The sequence below is a fragment of the Anabas testudineus genome, chromosome 23 (genome assembly GCF_900324465.2).
Source record: "Anabas testudineus chromosome 23, fAnaTes1.2, whole genome shotgun sequence".
Classification (NCBI taxonomy): Eukaryota; Metazoa; Chordata; class Actinopteri; order Anabantiformes; family Anabantidae; genus Anabas; species Anabas testudineus.
The window spans coordinates 14,397,378-14,416,505 of record NC_046631.1 but is presented as its reverse complement, the minus strand read 5'-3'; the positions used below and the strand labels follow the sequence as shown (position 1 = coordinate 14,416,505).

The 19,128-nt window shown below is 43.2% G+C and overlaps 1 protein-coding gene across 1 annotated transcript; it reads left to right on the top strand.

Moving 5' to 3' along the window:
• Positions 1-206: 206 nt before the first annotated feature.
• Positions 207-18,691, top strand: LOC113163032 (potassium voltage-gated channel subfamily A member 1). Its single transcript, XM_026361333.1, has 2 exons — positions 207-2,815; positions 16,311-18,691. The coding sequence occupies exon 1, from the start codon at positions 391-393 to the stop codon at positions 2,107-2,109; it is 1,719 nt and encodes a 572-aa protein (XP_026217118.1). The 5' UTR covers positions 207-390; the 3' UTR covers positions 2,110-2,815; positions 16,311-18,691.
• The last annotated feature ends 437 nt before the right edge of the window (positions 18,692-19,128 follow it).

Genomic DNA, 19,128 nt, shown 5'->3' with positions numbered 1-19,128 from the left:
TATAAACCCTGGAGATAGAAGGAGCGCGTCTCCGTCCCCCAGAGAGAGAGAGAGTAAAGAGAGAGAGGACGGCTCGTCTCCTCCACAGACACTTTCAGAGGCAGCTAAACGGTCTGAGCGGCACTTTTGACGTCAGGAATAATCAGAGCAGCCTACTCTGTCATCCGGGTCTTCTTCACCGCTTCTCCTGTGGTTTTAATATTTACTTCATCCAGAGGAGCCTCAGCCTCAGCAGCAGCAGCAGCAGCACTCATGCATCCTCCGCTCGGGATTCGTTGCGCAGCTCCGTCTGCTGCAGGTTTTGAACTTTGCTAATTTCAGGAGGATGTTCACGAACCAGCTCAACAAGTCTCTGCTGTTTTTCGCACACTGACTGTGGATGGCTGCGGAATGGAGATAGCCTTGGTGAGTTTTGAGAACGGAGGCGCTAAAGGGAGTGGTGGCGGCGGCGGTGGAGGCAACAATGCCGAGGAGAGCTGCCGGAACGCGCTGGACGTCCCTCAGTCGGGCTTCGTTCAAACTGGACTCGGAGAGGACTACAGCAAAGAGCTGAACACCCGGGGGAGTCCTCAGCAGCACCAGCACCAGCACCAGCACCACAGCTCCTGGAAAATCAACGACATGAACAACACTTTCAGCTGCAGCGAGAACGCCATGGATGCGCTTTTACGCGCGGACCACAGTCCTCATCTGTTTGACGAGGACATGATGGACATGGACATGGACACGGAGAGCAACGAGAGGGTGCTCATCAACATAGCCGGGCTCAGGTACGAGACCCAGCTGGGCACCCTGAACCAGTTCCCTGACACTTTACTCGGAGACCCCGCCAAAAGGATCAAATACTTCGACCCGCTCCGGAACGAGTATTTCTTCGACCGCAACAGACCGAGTTTTGACGGGATTTTGTATTTTTATCAGTCCGGGGGGAAAATCCGGAGACCGGTAAATGTGTCCATCGATGTGTTCGCGGATGAGATTAGGTTTTATCAGCTGGGGGAGGAGGCCATGGAGAGGTTCCGTGAGGATGAGGGGTTTATAAAAGAGGAGGAAAAGCCGCTGCCTCAGAACGAGTTCCAGAAGCAGGTCTGGCTCATATTCGAGTACCCGGAGAGCTCCAGTCCGGCCCGGGGCATCGCCATCGTGTCCGTGATCGTCATCACCATATCCATCATCACCTTCTGCCTGGAGACGCTGCCGGAGTTCAGAGATGAGCGGGAGCTGCCCGTCACCAGCCGGATGGACAACAGCACCGCGCCCCGGCCGTCCCTCACCTTCACCGACCCCTTCTTCATCATCGAGACCACCTGTGTCATCTGGTTCACCTTCGAGCTGCTCGTGCGCTTCTTCGCGTGCCCCAGCAAGTCCGAGTTCTCCAAGACCATCATGAACATCATCGACATCATGTCCATCATGCCTTATTTCATCACGGTGGGCACGGAGCTGGCGGAGCAGCAGGGCCAGGAGCACCAGAACGGACAGCAGGCCATGTCCCTGGCCATCCTGAGGGTCATCCGTCTGGTCCGGGTCTTCAGGATCTTCAAACTCTCCAGACACTCCAAGGGGCTGCAGATCCTGGGGCAGACCCTGAAAGCCAGCATGCGGGAGCTCGGCCTGCTCATCTTCTTCCTCTTCATCGGAGTCATCCTCTTCTCCAGCGCCGTGTACTTCGCAGAGGCGGACGAACCGGAGTCGCACTTCTCCAGCATCCCCGACGCCTTCTGGTGGGCCGTGGTCACCATGACAACCGTCGGCTACGGCGACATGAGGCCGGTCACGGTCGGAGGGAAGATCGTCGGATCCCTGTGCGCCATCGCCGGCGTGCTCACCATCGCGCTGCCGGTGCCGGTCATCGTATCCAACTTCAACTACTTCTACCACCGGGAGACGGACCAGGACCAGTCCTCCCTGAAGGACGAGCCGAACAGCGGCAGAGCGAGTCCCGAACTGAAACGGAAAGGAAGCAAATGTTCAGCCAGGTCGCAGGATGTGGAGAACAACGACGCGGGCGCTTCGGTGGAGAAGGCGAACATCAAGGCGAACAGCAGCATGGACTTCAAGAGATCCCTTTACGCGTTCTGCCTGGACACACGGGAGACGGACCTGTAGTCCTGCACTCGACACTTTAAACTGTTAAAGCCCATAGTTGTGTAGAATAAACCCCCAGAACTGGGCTTTGAAGTCTTTGCACACAACAGCAGGAGGATCCTGAAAGGTTTGAAGAGCTGGAGCATTTCCAAAAAGACGAGTTGGAACAAACCGAGGAGTGAGACAGCAGCAGGGCCTTTAATGAAGTAGGAGCAGGTCTTTAACTCATGGCTGAACTTTGTTTGGAGGAAACGCATCCTGTTCCAGAGTTAATGAGGATCAACAGGACCAGACTCTCTGTACATAGTGTAGGAAACAGGCCACATTCAGTAGTTCAACAAAAGAAGAAGCCAAACTTTATTTTTTGTACCTTCCCTTCATTTCGTCATTATGTTTACGCAGCTGTACATATTTTCCACAGGCCTGCTAGTCGTGAAGTGGATATGGTGTTATTGTAGATCTGGAGAAATAAGAACTATATTTTTGAGACGCAGACACCTGTTCTCCTCACTCAGGTTCTGTCAAAGAGGTTTTTTCTAAGTAGGAGTCGATCCACTCTCAGAGGACCTATAAAAGATTTTTAGATGTTGAACAGCAGCCTTGATTTTAAACACACGAACACTTTTAAATTCTTTTTTAAAAGGACATTAAATGGAAGTATGTGAACTGAGGGAAGGTCAGAAAGAGGACAGAGACCATCAGGAGCAATCAGCAACACTGATACCAGGTTAGTGTCATATTAGATTATTATTATTAATATTATTATTGTTATTATTATACCAGATTTTAGGATTAACTTTGTTTTTTTCTTTGACCATGGAAATAAAAACATAGCTTTATTTAAAACCTTCAAGAAAAAGTCAAGAACTCCACATATTTACACTGATTTGTTTTGTTATTGTAAAATCCTTCAGATTAATTTAATTGATCAGATACTGTACTTACTTTAATAAGTAATACTTAGTAATACTTTACTTTGATGTTTTACCTCACTTTTCCAACAATACTTGCACCGTATACCACATATAGTATAAAACACCTGTATAATACAGTATTCTCTATACTCAGGAAGTCTTAAACTTACTTATTCTGCATTGCGACCTACATTTTATACAGTGAGCGAGACATTAACCATTAATCGACAGTATAAAGTACTAATACCAAAACACTAATTAAGTCATCCAGCAGTTAAAAAGGCCCGTCGTGATTTCTCAAAGCCCAAGTTCATGTCTTCAAACTACTTGTTTTCTGCAGCCACTGATCCAAAACCCAAAGATATTTACTGTTCATTCCCAGATGTTCACTGACGTAGATGAAGTTAAGGAACAGTGAAGACACTGTTCCAGTAGAAACAGCTCCTGTAGGTAAACTAATGTGGACTTGTGTTCGACCTGTTGACCAGAAGATTCCACCCGCTTTACTGTGTGTTGGAGGTATTTGTGTTTGTGAAGTCAGGGGAGTTGAATGAACCACACACAGCAGAACAACAGTAATGTTGTAATAAACGGTGTGAGTGTTAAGGACGTCATCCACAGCTCAGTGTAGGAACGAGATGTTCCTACAGGACTCCCACCTCACACGGCTGAAGGTGGAGGGTTTTTTTTCATTATAGTTTGGTTAAAGACTGCGGTTGGAGTCAGATGTAGACAGATGGAGTCTGCAGGCGTGAAGCCCGTCAGCTGTTCCACTGGGTGTTATCACTGAAGCAGCTGGCAGCCTCCTGCACTCTTGTCCCAGGAGACCCTGAAGAGCTCAGAGGTGGGACGGGGGCGTCTGAAAGGACCAACCAAGAGTCCGTGTTTGTGTTTTAGTCCAGTACACCTGAGACAAGGGTTGTCATGTTGTCGTGTTGTCGTGTTGTCGTGTTGTCGTGTTGTCGTGTTGTCGTGTTGTCGTGTTGTCGTGTTGTCATGCTGTCGTGTTGTCATGCTGTCTTGTTGTCATGCTGTGTTGTTGTCATGCTGTGTTGTTGTCGTGTTGTCGTGTTGTCATGTTGTCATGCTGTGTTGTTGTCGTGTTGTCATGTTGTCATGCTGTCGTGTTGTCATGCTGTCTTGTTGTCATGCTGTGTTGTTGTCATGTTGTGTTGTTGTCGTGTTGTCGTGTTGTCATGCTGTCGTGTTGTCATGCTGTCTTGTTGTCATGCTGTCTTGTTGTCATGCTGTGTTGTTGTCGTGTTGTCGTGTTGTCATGTTGTCATGCTGTGTTGTTGTCGTGTTGTCGTGTTGTCATGCTGTCGTGTTGTCATGCTGTCTTGTTGTCATGCTGTGTTGTTGTCATGCTGTGTTGTTGTCGTGTTGTCGTGTTGTCGTGTTGTCTTGTTGTCGTGTTGTCGTGTTGTCGTGTTGTCGTGTTGTCGTGTTGTCGTGTTGTCGTGTTGTCGTGTTGTCGTGTTGTCATGCTGTGTTGTTGTCATGCTGTGTTGTTGTCATGCTGTGTTGTTGTCGTGTTGTCATGCTGTGTTGTTGTCGTGTTGTCGTGTTGTCATGTTGTCATGCTGTGTTGTTGTCATGCTGTGTTGTTGTCGTGTTGTCATGCTGTGTTGTTGTCATGCTGTGTTGTTGTCATGCTGTGTTGTTGTCGTGTTGTCGTGTTGTCGTGTTGTCATGCTGTGTTGTTGTCATGCTGTGTTGTTGTCGTGTTGTCATGTTGTCGTGTTGTCATGTGGCCTGGGCTACTACGTTATGCTGGTTTAGATGTTTAAAACATTTGCATTAAGTAATTTATTTACACTTGTGATGTGTCTCTGACACGTGCTCCCACCAACAGATCCCCTTTCTGGTCACTGGTCTTTGTGATAAGACCTGGTCCACAGTCTGGGTCCCACTTAGACCAGAGGTGTTGGTTGGTGTAGTTGAGGTCGTGGCTTGTGTCTCTGGTGTCCTCCATTCACTTGTAGTCTTATATATTATCTATTGCTGCCCTACCAGCTGCTGAACCCTTCTTTAATACTGTACATAATGTGGTTTTGACATAAAACACAACTTATCAGTGTGTAACAGATCCCTGGTCCCTCTGGAGGCAGCAGGAGGGAAGTGTGGTCGGTGACTTCAGTAAACCAGGAAGCTGCAACTCTTCAAACTGGCTCCAATGTAAGACAGTGGGTGACTGACGCCTCGCTGTGTTCATCTCTGTATGTTTTACATTTAATAAATACAGTAACGTATATTTAAAGATCAACTGATCCAAAGTATCAGTGTTTGCTGCAACATGAAAATCTCCGGCTCCAAAAATGTGCAAACACAAATATGAAGTGGGGCGTCCACATGCTTTTGGTCAAACGGCCCAGCATCCGTGGACTCTGCTGTGACTCCGCTGACCTCCTTCATGTAGATATGTTGTGTGACTGAGGCTCAGTCTGAGACACAGTGTGGATGAGTCCTTAACCTTGTGATCATCGTTTGAGCTCAGTAAACTAGGACAGTCAGTAACACAGGTCCGACCTCTCAGGTATCTAAAAACGAGCAGTTGTCATTTTTCCTCTAAATCATCTTGGTTCAGCTTTTGTTGACATCATCATCCGTCTTTAATCGTTCCAGGGGCTCTTCTGTTGACTTTCGTGAGCGATCCAGGTCCCCTCACTGCCCGAATCCGGTTAGATTACATAACAGTTTTGTTTATTCAATTTTTATTTCCTGCTCGCCACAGTATGTGGATTTTATAACCATGACAACAGCTGATTTGTGCATGAAGAAAGCAGTCATTCAGTATCATCTCTGTTGTGTTGAGCTTGTCGGTGAGCAGAGAGCTGCAGGACAAAAATCTGTGCTGCGGATTCATGGTCTCACCTACACCGACTCACCGCCAGCAGTGCAGCATCTGGACGCAGTCGACCAAAAGCAAATGTACATGTTAGCCTGCATCTTTTATTACTTTCATCTGATTTCACTCAGTAATTAGAGGCTCCATCACCTCCTCCTCTTGTTTGTGTTGCTGCTGAAGCATCGTTCATGCTCCTGGTTGCTTGTTTAAACCAGACTTCTGTTTGTTTGTCTGCTGAAAAAACCTGAGTGAGCTGCACGGAGGCTGTAAACAGGAGAAATGTTAGATTCTAGTTTGATTCTTGAACAGAATCTGGAGAGGTGCCGGATGTGAAAGTGTGTCACTAGTGGCTGAAAGCAATGTGCACATAAACAAATTAATGTGTTCACTAGTATCAACTCACAAATCCAATGTGAAATGACAGGAGCATGACTTGACTGTGTTACTTCTCATAAAGCTGCAGATCACCTAACAATTCATAAATCTCTGCTCACTTGCAGCTCAAGTAATGTTTCTATAAAACTAATTTGACTTTGACTTAAGAACTAAAACCACAATTAAGATCTTTCAGTTCAGAATGAACCACTCATTCAAACAGAGTCATCAAACCATCTTAAACTTCCTTTGGATGGATTTAATTCAGTTCAAGAAACGAAAACAGCTGGAATTCACATTTGTGATCGAGCTGAGCTGTGAAACTTTACTGCAGATGGTTCCATTCCAACACGTTTGGTCTGTACTAAAGAATTTTACCTGGTTTGAAGTGAAGTCTTCATACGGCATCATGGTGTTTTAGACATAGTCACATGCAGCTGTAGCTTCTGTTGGTCTCTATACTTCCAACCACACATTTAAACCACTCTAATGCTAATATCCCTGACATCTCCCTGCTGTTTGGTTTTATCAGACTTAACTGCTCTACAGCCCTCACATCAATTAGCCAGATATAACAGGACTATCCATGAGCACTGGGACACCGTCCAATACTCATAAATTCTGGCAGAGCCACGGTTGCCGTGTAATCTCGTGAACTGGCGGCCGCTCTGCAGATCCCAATTAGGTGAAGCCGTCTGCTGCTGGCAGCCGACGGCTGCAGCTCAGCCAGCAGTGCCGAGGAGGGGGCTCAGTGTCATCCACAGGCACACGAAACAACCTGGAAGATCCGACATGACCCCCAACTTTCCTCTTTAATTTCTTATTGAGATCCAGTAACTTACCCCTGGATTCTCAGTTTTTCTGTTCATGGTCCGTTAGTGAAGATTAGTGGTCTGTGGTTCAGTGTTCAGTACCAGTCAAACATCTTGTGTCCTTTCAAACTTTTTAGGCACAAGTTAAAAATAATGTTAATTAGACTTAGTGTCCTTATTTAGTCCGACACGTTGTTTGTCTTAGTTTGCATCAATCTGTAGCTCGGAGCCGTTTGAATCTGGTGTGTTGATTAGAAATATTGTTGATTTAAGGCTGTAATCATGTTTTCTGGTTCTGGAACAGGTTCTCACTTCTAAGCTCTGGTCTGCTTGTCATCAGTGAGCACAAAACTAGAACATGCTTCATTTTTATTCATCGAGGTTTTAGCTTCGAGTTTGATTTCAAAGTTATTTTTGCCTCGTGTTCAGAGCAGCCTTGGTGTCATGGCAGCATTTAAACCTGAAGCTGTGTCCTCGAAAAGTTGGAAAAGATTAAAAAACTTTTGGCTGCTGACAAAATTCCCCAGTCACAGCTGTCAGAGTGACGGACATCTCATTTCACTGAGAGCACAGAGACGGTAAAACTGGATCCGTGACTAATCCGAACGGCTCAGGCCGGTGCTGTCACCACCCAGAGAAATAAACACACATAAGAAGTACAGTATTTCCATGATCTTGTTTCTGTTTTTGCCCTCAAATGTGCGTCTAACGCTTTACATGACAGCAGAGCAACACAGGAAACGAGGAGGCGCAGCAGCACGATTAATTACACTTCCCCATCACACGTGTCAACCGTGATTAGCATTATTAAAACATGACAGGCAGAAGTAAATATGTGACTCTGCAGCTCAGCTTTGGGCTTTAATACGGCTGCAGCATGATGTGAAGACAGAGCCGAGGCTGCACAGCGTTTCCTGTGATTTCTGAAAACAGTGAGGGGTGAAGTGATTAGCGTGAGCTTCTTTCTTCAGCCCTCATGACTCCTATAACCCCCGATCCACTCTGCACAGGCTGGGAAAGCGCCGGCAGCAGGAGAGACAAAGAAACGAGGCAGTTACATAACACACACACACACACACAGAGTCAGTCCTCAGCTGCAGCATCCATAGAAAACAGTCAGAAAGCAGTGAGAGAGGAAAGATGGAGCTGAGCTCATCCCCACTAACGTGGGTTCAGACCTGGAGCTCTGTGTGTGCTGTTGAAGTGAACACCTGATCACCAGGAAGCTCATCGTGTATTTAAGCCTTTATTTGAACCTCAGAACGTTTAAATGTCGTCTTTGTGATCCTTCATTTGAATGTTTCCAGTTGTTGATGGAATTATATTTATTTATTTCTGAATGGAGTGGATCTGTTTTAACTGTCTAAATTAATCATTAATATTAGAATTAGAGTCCTCTATGTGAGGCGTCCATCATTTATCAGGTAGAATTAACTGTTTTAAATAATGTTTTTACTAATTTCACCCCTCATTCAGTTAAATCCTTACTTTTCTAATTATTATTTGTTGAACTTTGAACCTGCACTCGTCCTCAGTCTCTTTCCATTCCCCTGATCTACCTTCTCTGTCTTCACACCAACTCTGTGTTTCAGGTTCAAACCAGCTGTAGATTGTATTAAAAACTGTTCCTCTTTAGATTCTGATAAATATATGGTATAAAATATAATATAGTTTATAAATTAACATTTCAAATAATAAGAAACAATGACGAGGAGCCACAGGCGAACTCAAACTCATTCAGGTGTTTCTCTGGAGGCCACAGTCGCTCATCAACCACAGCTGAGTGGTTCAGAGACACATCTGAACAGTAAACTGTGTTAATGACCATTTGTAAAATCAGCACAAATCACTGAACTCATGGATGGAGTGAAAACACGTTGTGAGCAGCCGAGGAACCGTCTTTCTCCTCACGCTCGGCTCTTCTGACCATCGCTGCTCCCCCACATGTGCTCACTGGTCTCTGCAGGATTTAATCCTCCAGTTGCATAAGAACCCAGCTTCTGTACGGAGATTCAGTCGTAGGCAGAGCAGCTCTTTGGATTGACCTTATCTACATGCATTCAAATAGCTTTTGGTTTTTTAATATATCAGAATCTATCTGCTGATGGCAGCTTAAGTGGAAAAGTGACATTAACCTCATGTGCTGTATTTTTACTAGCACACTTTGTTTTATTCATGAAAAAACAGTGTTCCTCAAAAATAAGTATTAGTTTGATGTAAATGTTGGGATGGATAATTTACAAAGGTTTTATGTTCCCACTGTTTTAATGTCACTGAATGATTCTGTCTCTGCTTGTGGCCCCATGTGAGACTCAGTGCAATCTGCTTCTCATCCAACAACAGCTGGGACTGATTTTACTGAAGCTTCAAAAACGATTTCATTATCTGTTAATCGACTCATCGTTACTCCTCTGTGTGTGTCTGTCTGCTGCTGAACAGCTGTTTTCAGAGTGAATCAGTGAAACTCACTATGAAGCTCTGTGAAGTGATGAAACGATGAGATCTGATCGTCAGCTGTACCCAGGACGCAGTCCTGTGGCTTCTGTAGATTGATATCTGATTCTGCAGCCGTGTAGGTGCCGTGTTTCCCCGTAGCAGACACTTACAGTGCTGCATTTAAAGCAGATGATGCAGAAGTGATGGCTGCAGCCGCTCATGTGGAAACGCTGCACTCAGTCTGGTTAGATAACGTTTGACTGTTGCCTCTTTGTTTGCAGCTTATTCACTAAAGCTACATCTGATTCAGCAGATAACAGGTCAACACAACAATAATGGAAACTTCTGAAGAGAAACTGATGAAGCTGCTGTGATCATAACAAAATGTCAGCACTGATCTGGAGTCTGTGGTTCTTTAATTCTTCATATCAACACATGTACAAGTGTGGGAATAACGGTGTCCCAGGTGTTCACGTACATCACCTGTCTCCATATTCATTAATCGTTGGTCAGCATGTGGTTTTACAGTGCAGCTCTGGAAGCTGTGACTTTATCTAGAGAGGAGACGGCAGTGCAGGGTGGGAACACCGAGAGGGATTAATTAGCATTCTCAGTGGAGTTTACATATATTGGATTAATTCAGGGCCTCACAATGCTTTCCATTTTAAAGATAACTGCTTTTCTCTCAGGCTAAACAATTAGGTTACATAAGCTCATCTGAGTCGTACATTTCCATGTCACAGACCTCGAGCCAGCTGAGCAGCTCGGCTGAAAACCCGTAATTATCACACGGCAGCGAGGCAGTCATTTTCTATTTACTCATGCGCTCACACGGCTCCAGTTAATGACCCGGTTCAGCCCAGGTTGAAAATAACCTCTGTGAGGATGTAGTGAACTTGATTCTTTCCAGTAACTAGTAGTTCTAAACTTAACTGTTTAGAAGCATTCAGCTCTGTGAGGTTTGTGTTTAGCATCAGTGAACAATAAAGCTCAGCTTCGTGTTTTCTAGAAGTGATTAGTGACTCATTTAGTAAAAATGTTTCCCGTCAACGACATTTCTAATTCTTGGAAAGAGACGTTAACTGATGTCCACTGACTCACAGTAGGTAGTGGTTTCACAGTGGATCTTCAAACGTCTCCACATGCACAGATGCGAGCTGAGAGCTCAACACACTGCAACTTAAACCACACACAAACAGACATAACAACACGCGTGTCCCAGACGTGTCCGTCAGAGTAACGAAATCTGAGTTTAAGTCTCAGCAGACAGAACGATGAGAAGCTGCAGGAGGGATGAGATCAGGAGGATCCTTCACTGAGGTTCATCAACCTGCGTCTGCAGCCAAAACCTTCAGACTGAAACAGCCACAGAGGCTCAGAGCTGAGAGATGAGGCTGTGTTTTACAGAGCGATGACAAATCCATGGCCCTGAGGCTTATGATGCCCTGTAGGCACCCGAGTCCAGTTTAAGGAGGACTGGACGTACAGTCTTCAACAGGGCTTCGTGACCGCAGGTCAAACTGAGGAGAATCCTTTTCAGCTCCCAGTCTGATCACAATCAGACATCAAGTGTCTCATCTTTCTTTTGCTGTATGAGATATTGGAATTAATCAGATTAACGGTGGCTGCTGCTGTGTTATTGATGTGTGCTAAGTATATATGAAGTACATTAAGTACAACATACTACTGATATGAGAACGATGTACACAGTATACTAAATAGTAGAACCTGATTGAAGATTAAAAACAGTAAAAATAAAACTAGATCTTTTTTTAAGAACATTTGTTTAATCAAAATATCATTAAAACATTATAAACTGTTGAAAATAGAAATACAGTGAATGGTTGAGTGAATCAGACGTGGTTCAATACGTGGTGTGTGACCCTCTGTTGGACGGTGATGGACCCCAGTGAATTCTGAACTATTTTTAGAGGCTTAAAGAGGGAAAATCCTGTTTCATTATCTACAGACGAGGTGGCACAACTGCGTCATATATCTCAGTGTTTTTTATCATTTTTCAGCTGACAGGCTACAGTAGCACGTTCGACTTCATGTGCCGCATCAGTCATGCATGAACACACAGATTTAATTACTCAGTAATAATATTCACCACGTCTAACCCGAGATATAAATAGAAAACAAGTGTGTGCGAGCTGCTGTTGGTGTCACAGCGCACCAACAAGTCACATGCTCCCAGTGGCCAATCACAGCCGGCCTCGCTTGATTGAATTTCATCGGTCAGCCACCGTTAACAACGCATTAAGCTTCCAATAAAGCTTCAGGCGAACTGCTGCAGAGTCACAGATGTGTGTCAGCACTGACGGAGACATGACGAGTGGGGGACAGTGTTTCAGCTACTGAATGTGGCTTCATGTCACAATTTTAATATTGTCCTACTTTAAACTACAAACTCACTAAATATAGTGAAAATTATACATTTGATTAACTTAAAGTTTTAGTTTCTAGTTACTTTTCAAATTAAGATTTTAACATTGTTTAAAATATGATAGAAAAACACAAACACAAAAAAATCTAATAACTACATTTTAATATTGGTCCTTTAATTAAGAATCTAGGTGGATCAACTGTCTTTAAGAAATAAATATATTTATTAATATGTTAAATCATTAAATAAAATATATTAAATATATGTTTTTTCATGGATCTAGTGCTGTAAATAAAGCTGAGACTGACATGGCTCCTAAATGTTTTTCATTCAGACTATATGACGTTCACACTGTTCGAGAGGCTGCAGGGTTCAACTTTTAACACTAGAACAAATGATCCAAAACATTTGCAGTAATCAAATGCATTTTATTTTCTGACCACCGGGCGACAGCGTGTGAGTTATTATCACCTTGAAAAGCACCGTGAGCTGCAGAGTTGTTGACAGTTATTTGTCAGGAGCCATTTTGCACCGTTAATTTACAGTTTAGAGAGTTCTTTGCTGCATGTGATGTTTTTTCTGCTCATAAACAGCAGTTGTTAGCGTTACCTAACCTTGAATACAGTTACTGAGAGGCGTGACTGGGATTTGGTCTTGTGGTGATGTAACTCTGCACCTTCAGCAGCGTGTTGTGTGTTGGTGTTGATGAAGTCAGCTCCTGCCTCCTCTGTGACTCTGTTGAACATCTCTGTAGCAGACAGTCTCACTGCAGCTCGTCTCCATCACACTTCTCTCTCAGCGAGGACGAGGGTGTAAAGTCGTGGGTGTTGTTGACGCTCAGAAGCGCTGAATGTTCTTTCATTCATCTCAGATGGCTTAAAAACCCAGAGAAACTGCTCATGGATGCATCAAATACCTGCAAAACTACTGACATTCCCCTCACGCTCAGGTGCACTTCGTTTAGTGGAGACATGCTGAGTGAAGATGATGCACCTTGTAAAAGCTGGAATCAGCAGGTTAGCGTTGTGATTGGACCATGCATTAGCTCAAAGTCTGTGTCCAGGGCCGGTAGCTGTTGTCCTTCATTTGCTGTGTGACAGTTTGTTATCATTATCAAGTGAAACCAGATACGGAGCACAACTCTTGTCCAATCAGCTCCATTAGTGTTGGATGTAAGTGGCATCAGTGGTGCAGGTGAAACTTCTGCAAACACGGTCAGAAACTGATACTGTCACACTGCACAAGTTGTAATTTCACTGTGGAGGTTGAAAGACATAACTCAGTCTGTGGTGAGCAGGTATTGATAAAATTCAGTGTGACTTACACGTCCTCATCCTGAACACACCTCCATGAATCTGCCTCAATCAGACAGAACACTGTTCAAGTTTCCTTCAGTTTCAAAGTGATCACAGGTTATTCAGCTAATATATATTTATTTTTTATCCAGCTGAAAAGCGACTGACAGAACAGGACACGTAATGAGCTTTTACACAGTTTGTTTACTGGTTTGCAGAGAGGTCTATGTCTCTATCATTCAGATTAGCAAAATTACTTTTGATTGCAAATCCTATTTCATCCCATTTTAATCTAAAAAAAGAAAAGTAGACAACTAAAACAATCCAACGTCTACTGTGTAAGTAGTATGTGTACATGAATGTACTGTGACAGCTGTAGACCTGTCCTCCAGCACCTGTCTCTGTCACATCATTTCTGTCCCTGCAATAAACAGCCAGACCCTGGATTATGTAAGTTGGGTGTGAAAACAGATTTGGATACAGTCAATTTATGCATCCAGATTTCACATGCTGGCGTTACACGCTTTTTTTCTCTGCTGACATCTGAAATGTGCAGATCCTTTAAAAAATACTGCAGTATTTGTGTAATGGTTGCAAAAACACTTTAGCTCAGGCTAAGTCCTGCAGGCTGTGGCAGTGTGCTGGCTGATGCTGGGACCCGTCCTGCTGGGATTTGCCGCGTCTGTTAAGTACATAATGGCGAACACACTACGTGATCCAGCGATCTTCACAGCCAGAGGTCAGAAGGGGCTTTGGCTAAAAACATATCTGACAGCCCATAAGATCCCTGTGACATTAGGGCAGCACCAACGCACATTTTTAAAGTCAATACTGAAATTACTATCACTATTATTATAATGTCAGATTTGTGACACCACTCATAATGTTGTGATGTGAGCTGATTATTGGTTCAGCAGCAAATCAAAAACATAAGGTGAAAGGTTGAATGTCAAAGTCTCTTTTTTTGAGAGGGGGCTGTAACAATAGCACCCAAATTACTGTCGGAGGCAGAGACGTCCTACGAAGAAGCAGAAAAACCGACCCTGCAGGTTCGTGTGATGTTTGACAACCCAACAGTGAATCATCAACACAGCTTTTTCACTGTGCATATATTCCGACTAATGCAGGACACGTCTTTGTCTGTACTGAACCGACATAAATACATACAGAGCTCACTGCGCTTAATCTGCTTTACATCATCAAACGCACGACACATAGATGCTTAAAATAATCCAGAGATGAATAAGATCAAACACCCAAATGTCACAGTTTTAATGGGACATTACATCAGAACATTTTTGTCTCTATTAACATTTTTAATTGAAGATTATTGCCTAAGAAGAAGAAGTTTTTTTAAGATAAGTTTTCCAAAACACGTGTGACAGAACATTAATTCAATTATTGTACGATCAGATCTGAAGTTAGAACTGTCCAACAACTTGAGCCCGTCATTTAAAGCTTTGTAGAAAACCTCTGAGACCAGCGAACCCTGTCCTCAGGATCCTGATCAGAAAACAAAACCGTGTCAACAAAGTCTCTGTTCTGCAGCAGTGAAATGAAACAGAGGCAGGTTCAGAGAAACACTGCAGCGCCACCTGTTGGATATTGATGAGACTGAAGATGGTTTTGAACCTGTGAAAGTTAAAAATGAGCGTTTGACTGCAGCAGTTTCTGAAACACTTGATATCACACAATCTGATTTACTTACAGATAATTATCTATCTATCTATCTATCTATCTATCTATCTATCTATCTATCTATCTATCTATATATATATATCTGTGTGTTCACACATGTGACTATCCAACGACAACATTTGTAGGTTGTGTCTCGAAAATAAAGTTTAGGTGCAGTTTTCAACAACGTTAAATTTATCCTACAAAAAGTTGAACTGCTGTAAATCGTGTCTTCACAGAGCTTAGACCAGTACCATCATCAGTACTGACGTCACTCAGGTTCATCAGCTGATGGTGTTAAGGAAAAGTCTGTGGTTACGTAGCCTCAGTTCTGTGAAGGTCTGGACCAGTACTGATCCCTGGACCCCGAAACATTAACTCCAGCAGGTGACCTGAGTACGTTCACACAGTTTGTCTGTTGTGGAGCCGATTTATCTGCAGCACAGGAGATAAAATCATGTCATAAAGTCATGTTGTCAACAGTACATGTAAAGTACTGTGCATGTACTGTGTACATGTAAAGTACTGTGCATGTAAAGTCCATCTTAGCATCAGTCTACTACCACCACTACTACTACCACTACTACTACCACTACTACCACTACTACTACCACTACTACCACCACTACTACCACTACTACCACTCCTTCTACTGTAAATCTCCAGCTATTTAAGGACGTTTCACGACACTCGTGTGTGTTCAGCATCACAGTGTTGACACCTTGTGGCGTCCTTGCAGTATTTATCCAGGACGCGGTGAAGGAGCGAAGTTCTCCTGCCTGCTGGATTTGGCCCTGTGGGCTGTTGCATATGTTGCTGTGGATTACACTGATCCAACTTAATGCCCGAGACCACGCAATCATTCATAACTACAGGAGCTGTTTAGGGCACATCCGTGAATGCTCCCAGCACCATCTGCTGCTGCAGGGGGGGATTAACTTCGAGGAAGATGTTGAAAAAGGTGGGGGTGGGACGAACGGACGGGCACATGTGGACCACGCTGCACAATCCTACATTTTACCAGAACATCAAACGTGTTTTTTAAACTGTGGGATGTGATTTAGTTGAAGCTGCGTCTTTAACAGCTGATTACGACGTCTGTGGAGCTGAAAAACATCTTGAGACCAACAAATAGTCAAACTCTGTAATGTTGGTATAAACTAGACCAGGTGAAACGAACCAGGTGACAGGTGGCAGGAGAGGAAATGAATGTCAAAATAAGAGCAGGAGCCAGGAAGTGAGGAGCAGAATCATGACTTTATCCTCCTCACACAGGAAAATACTGCATTTTTACAGTACAATGGTCTCACAATACTTCATGCTGAGGACTAAATACTACAATATTAATCTATAATGTAATAGAGTATCGTATAAAGTACTACTACTAACCATTTAAAACCAGTCACAGTCTTCATCCTGGCTCTTATCAAGTGTAAACGCAAACCTTTGGTGAATTAACTCTATGTTCTGTGTCCACAGAGACGTTGGAGCCCTGTCGTCCTCCGACCATCAGGACAGTTCAGTCCGACCACAGGACGTCCTCCACCCGGAAACAAGAACAACGGCTGCTGCACCTCAAACATCAGCATCTACAACTTGTTTTTGTTTGTTTGTTTGTTTTTTTAACTCTGTGCCTTCAACCAAATTCACCAGTGATACTTCAGAAGCTTTTTTATTTCTGATTTTCATTTTGAGCAGGACTCAGTGGACGTGCTGCATCTGCCTGATGTAGGAGGACCGGGGATCGTGCTGCTTGGTCTCTCTGGAAGAAACATGCAACTTTGAATCATTTTAACATCCTACGGTGTTTTTATTTTCTCTTTTTCTACAAATTGTGTCAGTGATTCACTTCATATCAGAAGATCTCCCTCGCTGTGCAATATCAGTTGATATTAATGTGAAGTCATGTGGACCAGACAGAGGTTTGCTTTATTTTTGTAAGTTTTTTTTCCTGATTTCCATTTTTCTAAAACAATGATATTAAATAATAATCTGAGTACATTTAAAGGAAATGGGACATTCGGATGTGGCTAAAAGACGTTTTTCCAGCTTTAGATTTCCTCTTCATCCCCCAGGGCCAAAGCCATAGCCTCTCTTGGACAACAGTGCTCCAGGCATTAAAAACACAGCGGTGTCCCTCGTTCAGGGTCTTACAGCTCGGGGCCTACGCCACAGGTTCCTCTTGTCAGCTGATCTTGGCTTTTTTTGAGCAATGTTTTGGTTTCTCTTGTACGTTCAGAGGCTTGAATCTGAGATATTTAGTATTTTCTACCTGTGTGTGGCCTGTTCTACTTGCTGTTAGTTTGTACGTCCTCCTACATATCAATCAAGCAACTGTAAGTGGCATGTATGTTTTTCTGAGTGAGTAAAATGACTGACGAGTGTTTTCACCCGAATGGGAGTTGAAATACTGTAAATTCTCAAATAGGAGCGAACAAAGACCTCAAAACAGCCCGGCCGACCTGTTGTATCATCCCGGTTCGTACCTCTCAGGTCGGAAACCAATGACCATATCGGTTTTTTCCATCTGAAATAAATAACTGGGGATCTTTTAAAAAGCCTTCAGCTGTTCTGAAGGTATTTCCAGAAACTTTAAAGACGCTTCTAAACATGTGAGTGAAGAATTAATTCATATGCTTCATTAAACAGAAGATTTTGGATCAGTTCTGTCATTCATACATTTCTCCTCAATTAGTTTCACATGAACCAAAATCATTCAGTTTTACGCTCAGTACTATGTGTTTATATTGATTTCCTTGATTCTCTATTTTGTACAGTATAAACAGTTCAGTTAATGTGATTATTTACTGCATTTAATCTGACGTCTGTCCAGACGGAAACATTTAAAAACCACTGGAACTGTTGGCGTTCGAACGACATCTGAGATTTTAGGTCCATCTTCTGAACAACTAGAGTTTCAAATGAAGGCCAAAAGCCGCTGTTTGAGAATTTACATCAATTCTTGTTTTATTGTTTCAATCCTGTTTTCTGCTGTTGTGGATCATGTTCTGTGTCCTTGAAGCTGCTATCCCTGTCCCGTGTAGATCTGAGAAGTCCAGACTTATTCCTCAAGTTCTGTTTATCCATTAATGCTCCATATACCTCACACACACACACACACACACACACACACACACACACACACACACACACACGTTTATTTTTACAGGTTCATTGTACATATTGAACGGTCGTGGACTTGATTCAGTTTGTGCCTTTCAGGGAAACCTTTTCTAACGATAACACACGTTTTAGCAGCGGCACCTGCTACGATCTCAACAGAATAAAAACTATTAGTGACATCAAACATTCACTTTCTTCTAATGACGGACTAACACACAGTGACACGGACAACACGAGGAGTTCAGGCTCAAAGATAGAATTGAGGAAAACCATAATGCAAAACCCTTAGAGGCACAAACTGAAGCTGATGGTTCACAAAGTTGTTTTAATGAAATCACATTATTCTGCATTTTTCACACTTTTTAGTATTTCTTGAAAAGCGACTGTACACCTACATGCAAAGTTTATTTTTGATGCATGGTTTGATTGAACACAGCCATACGTTCGTACCCACCCAGGGATGCTGTTCTCCAAAGAGCAATGGAGGAAGTTTCCCTGCCTGAGTATGAATCATCTGTCCAGCGATTTCCTTTACTGAAGCCGTTCCCATGATAACTGCTGCCAAATTGGTCTGAACAAGCCAAAATTCTCTGACGTTCTCTGTGTATAAGTGGTTTAAGTGTATCACATGTTAAACCTCATCCAGTTAATGTTACATTGTGTTTATAACAAAAAGAATCCTGTTTGTTAAAATGCTCATAATATATGCAGAAGAGTTATGAAATAAACTGAAACAAACTCACAGACTCGCTTTTCTGCAGGTTTCTGAAGATAAAATGATGAATGTTGGTTTTCGTTGTATTAGAAAAAAGGTGAGACACACCTGTCAGCAAAGTGCTGCCTGAACTGCTTAAAGTTTAGTTACAGACTGACGTGAAAGGGAACAAAGGACTATAGATGTGGATTTATCAGACTTCTATTGACTAAAAAATCCATAGATATCATGAAGATGCAGACGTTACACAGATTTTCCAACTTCCTTCCAATGGTTTCTTGATTTAAAAAATAAAATCTGTGCACTTTACAATCTGTTCATCTGCTCATGATGTCTTTATCTTTTGTTTTTGGATTATTTGACCTTTATTTAACCAGAAAATAAAACAATCTCCTTCAGGACCGATGTTTTACAGACAATAATCTAACATGAAAACAAGCATTGTTAAGAAAGTTAGAA

Excerpts from the sequence above, each read along its gene's own strand:
- LOC113163032 (XM_026361333.1), top strand. The coding sequence starts at position 391 with ATGGAGATAGCCTTGGTGAGTTTTGAGAACGGAGGCGCTAAAGGGAGT.